Source organism: Pelodiscus sinensis, chromosome 26 (assembly GCF_049634645.1).
Source record: "Pelodiscus sinensis isolate JC-2024 chromosome 26, ASM4963464v1, whole genome shotgun sequence".
Lineage (NCBI taxonomy): Eukaryota > Metazoa > Chordata > Testudines > Trionychidae > Pelodiscus > Pelodiscus sinensis.
The window spans coordinates 715,739-729,807 of record NC_134736.1 but is presented as its reverse complement, the minus strand read 5'-3'; the positions used below and the strand labels follow the sequence as shown (position 1 = coordinate 729,807).

General features: G+C 48.7%; 1 protein-coding gene across 25 annotated transcripts in view; it reads left to right on the top strand.

Annotated features, from left to right (window-relative positions):
* PHLDB1 (pleckstrin homology like domain family B member 1) overlaps positions 1-14,069 on the top strand; it is a 170,848-nt gene that overhangs the window by 116,095 nt on the left and 40,684 nt on the right. For 21 of the 25 annotated variants that reach the window (XM_075909545.1, XM_075909547.1, XM_075909546.1 and 18 more), the window contains 4 exons: positions 7,807-7,935; positions 11,638-11,793; positions 12,187-12,297; positions 12,857-12,946. In XM_075909545.1, the coding sequence (XP_075765660.1) occupies positions 7,807-7,935; positions 11,638-11,793; positions 12,187-12,297; positions 12,857-12,946 (486 nt within the window). The remainder of the gene's footprint in view (positions 1-7,806; positions 7,936-11,637; positions 11,794-12,186; positions 12,298-12,856; positions 12,947-14,069) is intronic. The other 4 variants (XM_075909568.1, XM_075909570.1, XM_075909559.1 and 1 more) reach the window with 1 other exon arrangement.

Genomic DNA, 14,069 nt, shown 5'->3' with positions numbered 1-14,069 from the left:
TCGCTTCCCTCGACCTCCAGGATGCCTATTTCCACATAACAATTTATCCGGCTTTGTGGTAGGAGTCGACCACTACCAATACCGAGTACTACCCTTCGGCCTCTCGGTGGCTCCACGAGTTTTTTCCAAGACCCTTGCAGTGGTGGCTGCTTATCTTCGCCGTCTCGACATTACCATCTTCCCGTACCTGGACGATTGTCTACTAAAGGCCCCCACCTTCGACAAAGCTATGTGGGCGGTCACCACTACTACCATGATATTCAAAGCTCTCAGTCTCGTAATCAACACCGAGAAGTCTTTTCTCATTCCGAATCAAGATCTGGAGTTCATTGGGGCGAGGCTCGATTCCTCAACTGCAAGAGCATACTTGCCCATGAAAAGGTTCCAACTGATTCGAGATTTGGTACAGACTATTTCAGTTTCCCCCAAATCTTGAATACTTACCTGCCTGCAGCTCCTAGGGCATATGGCGGCTACCACATCTGTAGTTCCTCATGCAAGGCTTCATCTCCGTGGTCTCCAGCATTGGCTATTCACAGTGTACACCCCCGGCATACACAGCACAAACAGGGCAGTCTCTATCCCGAACCAGGTCAGGACCTCACTGATATGGTGGGGCGACGCCAAGAACATGTTGCTAGGAGTTCCCTTCCATGCTCAGAGACCATCCCTGCAAATCACAACAGATGCATCTCTGCTCTGCTGGGGTGCTCATTTACAGGACAGCCAAGCGCAAGGCCTCTGGACTCCCCAAGAATCACTGCAACACATAAACTTTCTCGAGCTTTGAGCGGTCTTCAACGCTTGCAGGAACTTTGTCCACGTCATTCGCGGTCAATCAGTACAGATCCTCACCGACAACATCTGCACGGTGTATTACATCAATCGGCAAGGGGGTGCGCGTTCCCGCTCCCTCTGAGCAGAGGCAGTCCACCTCTGGAATTGGGCAATCGGTCATGGTGTCACCCTGATGGCAGCTTACCTTCCTGGCAAGGACAACGTCCGAGCTGACGCTCTCAGCAGGAATTTCTTCTCCCAGCACGAATGGGAGCTACACACGGAGGTCACCCGCAACCTCTTCCAACGATGGGGCTTCCCAAAGATAGAGCTCTTCGCCACTCGCAGCAACAGGAAATGTCATCAGTACTGTTCTCGAGTGGGCACCGGAGCAGGCTCTTTGGGGGATGCCTTCCTGCTGGACTGGAGTCGTCACCAGTTGTTGTACGCATTTCCCCCTCTCCCGCTTATCCCGAGGGTGCTGGAGAAGGTAGCAGCAGACCAGGCAACAATAATTTTAAAAGCACTCTTCTGGCCCCGGCAGACATGGCTAACTCAGTTGTCAAGGATGTCAGTCGTCGAACCGATACAGCTACCGGTACTGTTCAATTTGCTGTCTCAACAGCACGGCATGATGATCCACCCGTGCATCGACCGCATGTACCTGATGGCATGGCTCCTAGCTGGCTCCAAGGGTTGGAGTTCATGTGTTCTCACGAAGTGAGACATGTACTAATTAACAGCAGACGCCACACCATGTGCAAGACTTACCTGCAGAAATGGTGTCGCTTTCAAGCTTGGTGTGCGGCACGGGATCTCGACCCTCTCTCGCTGCCTATCCAGCAGGTATTGGATTATATTTTGTACCTGAAGATGACAGGGTTGGCATGTTCTTCTCTTAGAGTGCACTTAGTGGCAATCTCCGCTTTCCTTCTGTCCATCGGTGGTTATTCACTGTGTACACACCCCCTCACCAAGAGGCTTTTTAAGGGCCTGGACAACTTATATCCAGCTCATAGGATTCCTCCGGAGCCATGGGACTTGGCGTTAGTATTGGACACTATCACTCGCCCTCTTTTCGAACCGTTAGCATCGACTGATTTACGGATGCTTACAATGAAAGTGGTGTTCCTCCTGGCTATTACATCCGCGTGGCGAGTGAGTGAATTAACAGCTCTCTCGGTAGACCCACTGTACACACAGTTTTCCAGTGATGCCGTGGTACTTCGTGTACACCCAGCCTTTCTGCCAAAGATCAATTCTGCTTTTCATATAAATGAACCCATGTGTTTTACAACGTTCTTCCCAAAGCCTCATTCTTCTCCGGAGGAGTCCCGTCTGCATACTCTAGATGTTAGATAAGCGCTGGCTTTTTATCTCGAAAGGACGCGTAGTTTTCGAAAATCTCAATGACTATTCCTGTCTACAGCTGAATGTTGCAAGGGCAAACAGCTCTCTGCACAGCGCATATCAGGCTTGATTGTCTCCTGCATTAGACGTTGTTACGCTTTACGGAACAAACCCCTGCCTGACCGAACCCGAGCTCACTCTACTAGGGGCATGGCAGCATCCACTGCCTATCTTCGCGGAGTACCATTACAGGACATATGCCGAGCAGCTACCTGGTCCTCTAATCTTACCTTTGCTAAACATTACGCTCTTGTAAACTCTCTGAAGACCGACTCAGCAGTAGCTCACGCGGTCTTGTCTGCAGTGCAGAACCGATGATTCCAAAGCACGCATTTGTCATCGGACCACCGCTGTGGACTCACCTCGAGTGGAGCACCCATTGGGGACACTACTCGATGAAGAAGAGAGAGTTACTCACCTTGTGCAGTAATGTCTGTTCTTCGAGATGTGTCCCCCCATGGGTGCTCCACGTCCCACCCTCCTCCCTGCTTCGAAGTTATATTTCTATATTTTTCAGATGCTTCCGGTTGGGAGGAAACTGACTAACCGGACCGCGCTCAGCTGAGAGGCGCGAAACAGCGGTCGCGCATGCGTGGTCCGGTGGGGGGGCTACTGCTATTGAAGATCCTCCGGTTTGCAGTGCCGGGACGAGCCCAGCACCTCGAGTGGAGCACCCATGGGGACACACATCTCGAAGAACAGACGTTACTGCACAAGGTGAGTAATTCTTGCATCTCCATCCTTAGAGATTTTTAAAGCCAGGCTTGACAAAGCCCTGAAATGATATAATTGGGGTTAGTCCTACTTTGAGCAGTGGGGTGGACCACATGACCTTCTGGGGTCTCTTTCAACCCTAATCTTCTATGATTAAATCAAGTCACTTGGCTTTCACACTGAATTACAGGAAACACCTTGGCTACATGGGGGTTTCTTCCCAATCTGGATGTATGACTCACTCTACAGCAAAAACTTTAAAAACCAGTTTTTCCTATTACAGACTAATTCCGCTGCCCCTGAAGCTTTCACTCTACAGCACTTTGTCAAGTTAAACAAATCACCTGGCAAAAAACAGCTGCTGTGCGTGGGTGCCTTGCTAAAAGGCAGCAGATTCCTGCAGGGATGAGGAGGTGGCAGAGTACTTGGTATAGCAGTGCCCAGGAATTCTGTTGTCATTGAGAAAAAACTAACTTAAGTGGATGTAACTAGCTGTGTTTGTATGGAAAATTCTGTTCTATGAATAGAAATGAACTGTGTAATCTCATGCACACTCATGTAAAGGTAGGTATTATAGTATTGTCTGACATTCTGGGTTGTCATGAACACTACTCGCATCATTCCCGTGCAGAACATCTGGGGATGTTTTGCACCGGAAATTTGAAACCCAAAGGCACAACGGTAGTGGTTACTGATTTCCTAGAATACTACGGGAGTTTGTTTGGATGAGCCCAGATCCTCCATTTATTAGCCTCTGAGAGTGATGCAAGAAAACAGATCTCTTGTTTTGGAGACAGCCCAGAGTTCTCCAAGACCCGTGTTACTGAATTGTGGGGTGGTACTTAAGAGTTGTAAGGTGCAAATTAGGAATATAATAGAATAACCATTTTAATGGTTAACCAATAAGCTTAAGCTTACTGGTTACCATTAATGGTTACATGACAGCTCTGGGCCCCCTTCCTAGGGAGCCGGCTGCCACCCCGCGCTGCTGCTTCTATATCAAAGTCTGCAATGCGGAGCAGCAGCCGTCTCCCTGGGAGGGCTGGGAGCTGGTACACACTGGGAGTTGGCTTGGAAGCCAGCTCCTGCCTGCAGTCCCACTCCTGGGGAGCTGGCTGCTGCCCTGTGCTGGTGCCTCGGCTCTCAGCACTAGGCACACACCGGCTCCTGGCTGCCAGCCTCACTCTCAAGGAGTGGGCTGTGCTGCAGGCTCTGCCGTGTAAGCTTTTTATTGCAGTGCCCACAGTGTGTAACCGTGTCACTGCTAAGATTTTCAGCAGTTACACAGTTACTTAATTAACCACTTTTAACATCACTAGTGCAAATACTCTGAGGGACTGCGGTCTAGTACTTAGAATATGGATAATGGCATCTGGGCTGCTGGGTTCTGGAACAAGTCACTTCACTTAGACTCATAGACTTTAAGGTCAGAAGGGACCATTATGATCATCTAGTCTGACCCCCTGCACAGTGCAAGCCACAGAATCTCACCCACCCCTCTTAGAATAATCCTCTCACCTATATCTCAGATATTGAAGCCTTCAAATACTTTGAAGACCCCAAGATGCAGAGAATCCTCCAGCTGTGATCTGTACCCCATGCTATAGAGGAAGGCGAAAAACCTCCAGGGCCTCTGCCAATCTACCCTGGAGGAAAATTCCTTCCCGACCCCAAATATGGCGATCAGCTAAACCCTGAGCATGTGGGCAAGACTCATCAGCCAGTCACCCAGAAAGTTCTCTAGTGATAGAGATGTAGCCATGTTAGTCAGGTGTAGCTGAAACAAAATACAGGACTATGTAGCAGTTTGAAGACTAACAAGATGGTTTACTAGATGATGAGCTTTCATGGGCCAGACCCATGACTTCCTCAGATCAAATAATGGAAGAAAATAGTCACAACCATATATACCAAAGGATACAATTAAAAAAAAGAACACATATGAAAAGGACAAATCAAATTTCAGAACAGAAGAGGGATGCAGGGGGCGGGGAAGGGGCAGGAAGGCGCAGGAATATGTATTTCTGGAGGCGCAGGAATATGTATTCTTGATCTTATAACTCACTTGGTTAGGCCCAATAATGGTGTCAGCAGAGTATATACATGATACCAGAAATATAATCTATGCTATCATGTGCCGAAAGTGTCCGTCTGCTATGTACATTGGACAAACGTCTCAGACACTTCGCCAAAGAATCAATGCCCACAAAACAGACATTAGACAGGATCACAAAGAAAAAACAGTTGCTTGTCATTTCAACCAGAAAGGACACTGTCTCAATGACCTGCTAACCTGCATCCTACTTCAGAAGACATTCAAATCTGCACTTGAAAGGGAATCCTCTGAACTGGCATTCATGCTAAAATTCGACACTCTCCACAGGGGAATTAACAAAGACTCCAACTATCTTACCCATTACAAAGATAGCTTCCCCAATTATCACCTCTAATACTATTAACTCACAGACATTTCCCCTTCCCCACCTCTAATATTAACTCACTGGCATTCACCTTCCTTCCCCCCCCCCCATCCCCCTTCTGTTCTGTAATGTGATTTGTCCTTTTCATGTGTGTTCATTTTTTTTAAATTGTATCCTTTGGTATATATGGTTGTGACAATTTTCTTCCACTATTTGATCTGAGGAAGTGGGTCTGGCCCACGAAAGCTCATCATCTAATAAACCATCTTGTTAGTCTTTAAAGTGCTACATTGTCCTGTATTTTGTTTCAGAAAGTTCTCTAGTAATTCCTATCATCCCTCCATTGACCTATTTCCCACTGATAATGAATGGTCAATTAGTTACCAAGATCATGTTATCTCATCAAACCATCCCCTTCATAAACCCATCTAGTTTAATCTTGAAGTCAGATAGATCTTTTGCCCCCACTACTTCCCTTGGAAGGCCGTTCCAGAACCTCACTCCTCTTGTTATTGCCTAACTTATTGCCCCTTGCAAAAGAGTTATGCGGTAATCAGCTTCTGTGTCTTACTCTTCAGATAAGAGATTCCTTAGAAGCCAAGAGCATTGTGCCATACTTAGGTAGATGCTGATGGTCATATGTTCATACAGTTTAAGAACAATTGCCCAGGTAGCCAGTGCTCAGTGCCGAAAGCCAGAAATAATAAGAGCTGAGCCCAAATTAGTCCCCAGTTCTTTAAAGTATAGATTTTAAGATCAAAAGGGACCATCAAATCATCTAGTCTGGGCTTCTGTATAATACAAGCAGATGATTTTATCCAGTTACTGCTGTATTGAGCCCAGTACTCATATAATTTAATACAAAAAACAGGACTGTGTAGCACTTTAAAGACTAACAAGATGGTTTATTAGATGATGAGCTTTCGTGGGCCAGACCCACTTCCTCAGATCAAATAGTGGAAGAAACTTCTCAGCAATTTAGATCCAAACTTCAAGACTCAAGCCATTTCTTACATATTCCATACTGCCCTGCTGGCTTGCCTTGTCCAAGCCAATGACTGCCTAATGACCTGATGCCACTTCTATTATCTCATTCAGTTGCAGATTTCTCAGTGAGTTCCAGGATTTCTCTGATGTAACCTGAATTTGAAAACAATGCAGAGATTCGATGGAATATGCATATTTCCTTTTTCTGATTTGCACTCAATGATCACATCATTCTGTGTTGGTTTGAGAGAGAGTCTCACGTTACAGGGTTTTGATGCAAACTTACTCTAAATTAAAGGGAATGCAGTCTGGGGTTACTCCCATTCAATATGTTACTTATTTTTGTAAGTGGAGGTAAAATGGGCAGGATGGAAAGAATCATCATGGGGCTATTGCTAAAGAAAGGGAGCCAAAAGGTTCCTGGTTCTCCAGCTGTCTCATTGTGTGACAATGGGCAAATTACTTGCTCACTGTCTGCCTCATTTTCCCCACTTGTAAAATAAGTATAACATCCTTATCTTCCAGGGGCTCAGAAGTTGTAGGGCATCTTGAGACCAAAGTGCTCCTCTCATTGGTTATAGTGCATTGCTTTATTAATCCAGGATTCCCTGGCACATGGACTGTGGATTATATCATCAATCTGTATGCTGGCAGAACCCCCAGTGGGACCCTAGGAGCTGCCAGGGACTCTGTTCCTCCGAAAGTATAGCATGTTCATGCAGGACTGAAGCCAACTGCAACTTTAAACTGGGTGGGGAGTGAACCTCTCTGTTCAGACTAGGCACAAGTGTCCCCTTTATACCCTCTCTGTCACTAACTCAAATCAAATCTGAAATGTTCCTGAGGACCCAACGAGTTAGCCTGTATTAACTGAGAAGAGATTGGATTGGATCTTAGTCTCTTGTTTTTCATGTTGTCCATAGGAAAACAGAATGCCAGGATATCCCTGTGTATGGAACAGGACATTTGACTGTTAGTGTAACCTCCATATTTGACTTGCTTTACAATTATTTGATGGTGTCCTGGTTTTGAACTGTTATAAAATGATGTTTTTTAAACTGACAAACTAAAATGTAGGGCTTATGAAAATGCTCTTCTGATGGCAAGCTATGCAGCACACCTAATTGACAAAGCCATTCCCAGAGCTGTGCTGACATCATCCTTGATGATGAAGCCTTGTTAACATTAATCTGCTCAAGCCCTAGAGATGGCCTGGTATGTGCTTGCTGTAAAGACTTTGTCTTGAGACATGAGACTGAGGTCCAGTCCTGAGCAATAACTGTTCTAATCCAATCCAGCCCTGGACGCCAATTGCTTTTGCTTTTAAAATCTTCTGGAAAATGCCCTTCTGACATGTCCCTCCTTTATGCCCCTTCCGTCTCTGGCTTGAGTCACTGTCTAATTCTCCAGCTTCTGCATGGCACGGATTTGAGAAGTGTGTTTTTCTCTCTTTTTGTTTTGTTTTGTTTTTTGTTTTGTTGTTTTTCCCCTGATTCAGGAAAGGGCAAAGGTTGATGCTGAAAGGAAGGAACTAGAGAAACTCCAAGCGCTTTACAATGAGTCGAAGAGCCAGCTTGATAACTGCCCTGAGTCAATGCGGGAGCAGTTACAGGACCAGATCAGAAGGGTCAGTGTTTTACCCTCACCTTCCTGGATCACTGCCCACTCCCCCTCAACTCCATGCCCATACCTCCAGCCTTAGCCAGCACTCAGCTGGTGCCATGTGCCAAACTGAGTGCAGTACACTAAGGGCTGGAGGAGGTTGGCATCCAGATGCCATGGTTTTGGTAAGCTCACCACCCAGGATGTAACCTGGCTAGTGCACCAGCAGCTTGCAGAGCAATTCTCTCCTGCTGTTGATAGTGAAGGCAGGTCCATGTGACCCTGTCTCCAAATGCCATGTCTCACTGCAGCCTCTCTTGGCAGCAAGTGGGGAGGGTGCAGGTTTCTTTCACTAGTTCTCTCCTCCTTTTCCACCAGCCTCTTCTGGTCACTGCTGCCCTTCTTTGGGAGGCACTAATGTGGCAAGTGCTGCAAGCCACCCCTCTTCTTGTATTAGTGCCCAGAGGGGGAATTCTGAGCATAGGAGCAAATCCCCCTTTCCTCCATATGTGAATTCAGTTGCATCCTTCCCCACCTGACAACAGAGAGCAGTGATCTGAATGCTTGGCCAGCTCTGATTTTGATGAGGGACTCTTGTTAAGCATGGAAAATGGGAAACTCCCTGACACTTGTCTCCTTGAGGTAAATCCTCCACCTATGTGCTGCTCCTGAGCACCTGCCTCTGCCAGGGACTCCATCTGTGTTGCTGGAGGCCAAGAAATTGTCAGGTAGGAGTTTGGGCAGTTTTGGTAGAGCAGTCTTTGTACCATGATGCAAAGAAATGAATGTCCAACTCAAAGACCTCAGGCCCGATTACTTAGACTGGACCTGCCAAGTGACACTCTTGCTCTGCCCATTGAACTGCAGTGCAGCATGGATACTTAGCATTGGTAGATCTGGAAATGGCCTTTTGCAAATGCACATGCAGCCAGCTTCTGTGTGCTGCTCTGATACGGGACACAACTTTAGCTTTAATCCAGCCCCTCTGGAAGTACAGGTTGTGAAGCCTCAGGGGACTAAACTCTGTATCTGTTCTCTGCTGTTGCCTGTGAACATGTATTTATATGGTCCACGCCAGTTAATGTCAATTTCACAGTGCTGCAGCATTATTTCCCATTAGCTGGATTTTACAGTAGCACTCTGATCTTCCTTGGCCTGGGAGTGGAATCTCGGCCATTTATTATGCCCAGCTTTTTCAGTGCAATAAATGAAAACATTTTCCTGGTTCCCACAGGAATCACACCAGATCCCAGCCAGAAATCCTATGTCCAGTTTAAAGTGGAACTCGGCAGATGTCTAATGCAGTGAGTGACATGCTGAGATACACAGACCAGGAAACCATTGTCTCCCCATTGACTCTGAAAAGGAACATTTCCACTAACTAGATGCTAAAGTGACTGAAATGGGGTTCAGTCAGGCTGAAAATCATATATTTTAAATAAAATGCAAAAATCCCAACCAAGCTAAAAACTAACTCTAATTTCTGCAGCTTTTTACTAACAGCTGGAGTCGCTGGAATATAAAGGATTTAAAACATCAGATGCACTGTTCCCCCAGTGCAGTGTTTGCTTCTTGCTTCCTACCTCGCAAACTAGCCTGGTCAGTTTCTTTTTCAAGTTCCTATGCCCCTGCTCCTGCTAGATTTGCAAGAGCTGCAGAGGGATGTTTACATCCAAACAAAATCTTGATTAATTTATAAAAATATATTAATAACTACATAAAAATACACACCTAAAGGTTCTTGCTGATAGGATAGAAGCCCTGAATTTTATCTGCACTTGCCCGGGAGATGCCATTAACATTTAAAACTGAATAAAGCAGACAGTTATTATACAAAGCACTATCCAGGAAGTGATCTAGCTCAGACCCTAGAAATCTCGTCTATCTCTGAGCTGTGTGGTCACATGCCTGGAACACACATGTTAGCTTGGCCATACTAACTGTTTGTAAAAGATCTTTGTGCAGCCCCACTAACCCATCCACACGGAACACCCCTACTGGCATCTTTCATAGAAGTAACAAGAAAAAAAAGAACAAATGACCTGGTAGCACTTTATAGACTAACAAAACATGTAGATGGTATCATGAGCTTTCGTGGGCACAGCCCACTACTTCAGATCACTGGAGTACAGGCAGTCCCCGAGTTACGCGGATCCGACTTATGTTGGATCCGCAGTTACGAACAGGGTTTGCTCCCCGTCTCCCTGGTCTGCTGGAGACCAGCAGACCAGGGAGATGGGGAGCAAAGCCGCGGAGCACGCTGGCAGTGGGACAGCCCAGACGCGCCGCAGCTGTTCCGCTGCCGGCGTCCTCAGAGGCTTTGCTCCCCATCTCCCTGGTCTGCTGGTCTCCAGCAGACCAGGGAGACGGGGAGCAAAGCTGCGGAGGACCCGGGCGGCGGGACCACGGTGCGTCTCGGTCCGCCACCCACGTCTCCCTGGTCTGCTGGGGGGGGGCGCAGCTAGTACCCCCCCCCCAGCAGACCAGGCTTTTCTCTGGACGCCTGTGGCAGAGCAGCTGGGGCGCTGCCGGTTGGTCCCGCAGCGCCGCTCTGGGCACTACTGGACCGACGCCTGGGGCAGAGCAGCTGGGGTGCTGCTGGGTTGGTCCAGTAGCGCCGAGGAGCGGCGCTACTGGAGCAACCCAGCAGCACCCCAGCTGCTCTGCCCCAGGAGTCCCCAAGTCAGCCGCTGCTGAAACTGACCAGTGCTGACTACAGGAAGCCCAAGGCAGAGTTGCTCTGCCCCGGGCTTCCTGGAATCAGCCGCTGATCACAGTTTCAGCAGCGGCTGACTTGGGGACGCCTGGGTTTCTTAAGTTGAATCTGTATGTAAGTCGGAACTGGCGGTCAGTTTCAGCAGCGGCTGAATCTGGACGCCAGTTCCGACTTACATATAGATTCAACTTAAGAACAAACCTACAGTCCCTATCTTGTACGTAACCCGGGGACTGCCTGTATATGAAGAAGTGGACTGTTCCCATGAAAGCTCATGATCCCATCTACGTGTTTCGTTAGTCTATACGGTGCTACCAGACCATTTGTTGTTTTTTTCTGTAACAGATTAATTCGGCTACCCCCTGAAGCAAGAAAAAAAAGCAGGGGAACAAATCTGCTGTATGAGTCTCTTCTGCCAAGATCAGTGTGCTGTGCAGAGCCCCTGCCAAGGCTGATCTGCTGGGACCTCTCTTTCCAGCAGATGGCAAGCCTGGGCAGTGCCATGGTGCAGGAGCCCTGCACATCATCCCATTCCCCAAGCTATTGTCTTTCTTTCTCTGCCATATTCAGCAGGGAACGTTCTGGTCTGGACCTCTCTCTCCTGGGGTGTGATCATAACATGGATTTGAAACACTGGGGGGGGATGGATTGGGCCAACGAGACTTGGGGGGAGAGTGCATTTTTTGTGAAGAGTGTGAGCGTGTGGAACAGAAGACCTTGCCTTGGTAGGTCCCTGGGCTGGGCATGATTGCAGGTTCCTGTTGAGCAGGAAGCCATCATATGCTCAGTCAGAGTCACCAGCTGTGCACTGCCCTGTGCCTCCCAACAAGCAAAAGGAAAGTTTAGAGCTTCCCTCCTACTGCAGCAAATGGTGCTTTGTCCCTGGCTTTCTCAGGGACTACTCTTTTGTCAGAGCAGCTCCTGCCTGGTACTTCTGGCAGGGAGGAGCAGCTAGCAGGGAGGCATCTCTGTTCCAGATGGAGCTGAGCAGCCGTTGTTGTGTGTTTGAAGGAGGCAGAGGCCCTGGAGACAGAAACCAAGCTGTTTGAGGACTTGGAGTTCCAGCAGCTGGAAAAGGAGAGTCGCCTGGAGGAGGAGCGCGAGACTGTGAGCCAGCAGATCCTACAGAGCAAGGCTGAGTGCCATCGCAGTATCGCCAAGAGGAAGGTGGGGAAAGGGCCCTGGACCCCTGGGCAAAGGCTATGGAGCCTAGGCTCTCCCTCATCCCAGCAGTATCCACTGCAGTGAGCTCACCTGTAATCCTCTCCCAGCCTAGATTTACTCTGATCTGCTCTCCTAGCCCCTTCCTTTATTGCCACAAGCCCTGGACTGTCCCTGTGCTCACAACAGCCCTTTGACTCCCAAGTACCATCAGCTCCCACACTTGTCTCTGGCCGAAGCCAGCCCTGTGCCTGTTCTGGGTGTGGACAGAGAGGCTCCAAATACCTGCCCAGACTGAGTAAGGCTTCTCCCTTCCTCTCTCCCTCCCAGATAGCTACTTCTTCCCAAGCCACCCTGCAGGGCCTGGTGCCATCTTACTCATGCCTTGTTTTCTTTAAGGAACGGCTGGCTGCATTGGAAAGCCAGGCCAATCACATACGTCTCCAGACTGCCCAGGAGTCTGAGCGCCTTGCCAAGGAGAAGAATGCCATGCTGCAGCTGCTGCAGAAGGTAACATTCTGAAACCATGCTGCCTGGAGCGGAGGAAAGGGATTCACTGGGGGAGTGTGTGCCAGGCCAGACACACGCACTAATAAAGAGTGCAGTGCCTTACGCGGGGCTGGACCGGGTCTCTACACAGCTACATCTTTCAGGTTCGAATGAGACCACGTTGCACATGTGCTCTGCTTTCCAGCAGTTTCCACATGGCCTGTTGGAAACTGAAAGGGCAACAGTACAGGCTATGCTATGTCGGCACAGCTTGTCTCACCCCTCCCACCTTGAGAGAGACTGACCTGGTAGCAAGCCCAGACCTCAGCCGGCCTGTATCCAAACACTGTCCCTCGTGCCCTGGGGAAAGGTTTCAGTTGGGAGCCCAGCTGTACACCTTGCCCCAAACCCAAGAATGGGTCTTGGCAGAAATGTGAATGATTTGGGCCTGTGTCCATGTGGGTGCTGGCAGGCAAGGTACTATGGCTGCCCTAGTGTTGGCCTCACTTTCGGACCCTTTTTGGGGCTGTCATTAACTCTCTTGCTATCACCCCTTTTTTCATTGTTACTGTGTGCTCAGGAGAAGGAGAAGCTTGTCTCCCTGGAGAGACGGTACCATCTTGTCACTGGCAGACGGAGTTTCCCCAAAACATCATCTGCACTCAAAGAGGTAATAAGGGAGAAGAGGGATGGTTAGTCACTAGAACTACCCTCCCTTCACAGAGCCATCCCTGCCTGGGACTCCAACCACCCTGCTTCTGGCTTTCAAAAGGTGTAAATAATGTGGCTGTTGGCACAAATGCATGAATGTACCAGTGCCCTGACAGTGGAAACACTAGACACTGGCAGCAGGCAGGACAGTCTCTCATTGGACCAGGGATCCTGGTTCCTTTTGATAAATCCTTCCGGGAGCAGAGCCATGGAACTAGAGTTTAACGTCCAGGTTTGGAGCTGTTCCTTTGCACTTGGGTTTGTCATTACTTTGGGGTCCTAAGTCTGTCATACATCATGGAGATTAGAGACTAGTCTTATCTGGTTGGCCCCAAACACTGGCACGGAGAGAACTTGATTCACCCTTGGGAGCAGAGCACTGTTTCCTGGGAATATGCTGCCTTTGGCACCTGAAAAGGTGGTGGCCTTGGCTAACCCACCACAGCCCTCAGAGCAGTTCAGTTTGTTAGGGTCTGACACAAGAGGGCATGGCATGTGTGAGGGCGGGGATCCTAAGGGCAAACCTTGCATGGGGAAAGGAGTGTGCTCAGTGCATGCTGTTGCTCAGCAGAGAATGAAGCTTTGCCAGGTGGGCCTGGCATTCCATGTCACAGATCCTTGCTGCACGTGTCGAGGAAGAGCATGGCACTGGCTCTGTGCAAGTTCCCAAGATTTTCACTGATCATGTAAAACCAGGGTGTTCAGTGTGTGCATGGGAGGAGGGGCGTAGCCCTTTACTCTCTCTCCCACCAACGTGATTCTCAGTGCATACCGTTGTTTATTTTGGGGAGGGGCAGAGTGAGCTAGAGGCTGGCTCTTCCACAGACTCCGCCATGGTGTGTGCACAATTGGAATTGGCAGCTGTGAATGTGTTGTGGGAAGTAGGAGCATTTCCAGGGAGGGTTGGCTCTACACTGTGGAGGGCAGTGACCCTTTTCCTTCCTCTTGTGGCTAGAACTCCAAAGGTAGAGCTGTCACAATCCAGCCATGGAATATATGATGCCTGGTGCCTTCAGTCATGCCACTAAGATGGTCTGCAGGATGAAATCTTCCCTACAGCTGGGCCCTTAAGCTGCAAGGGC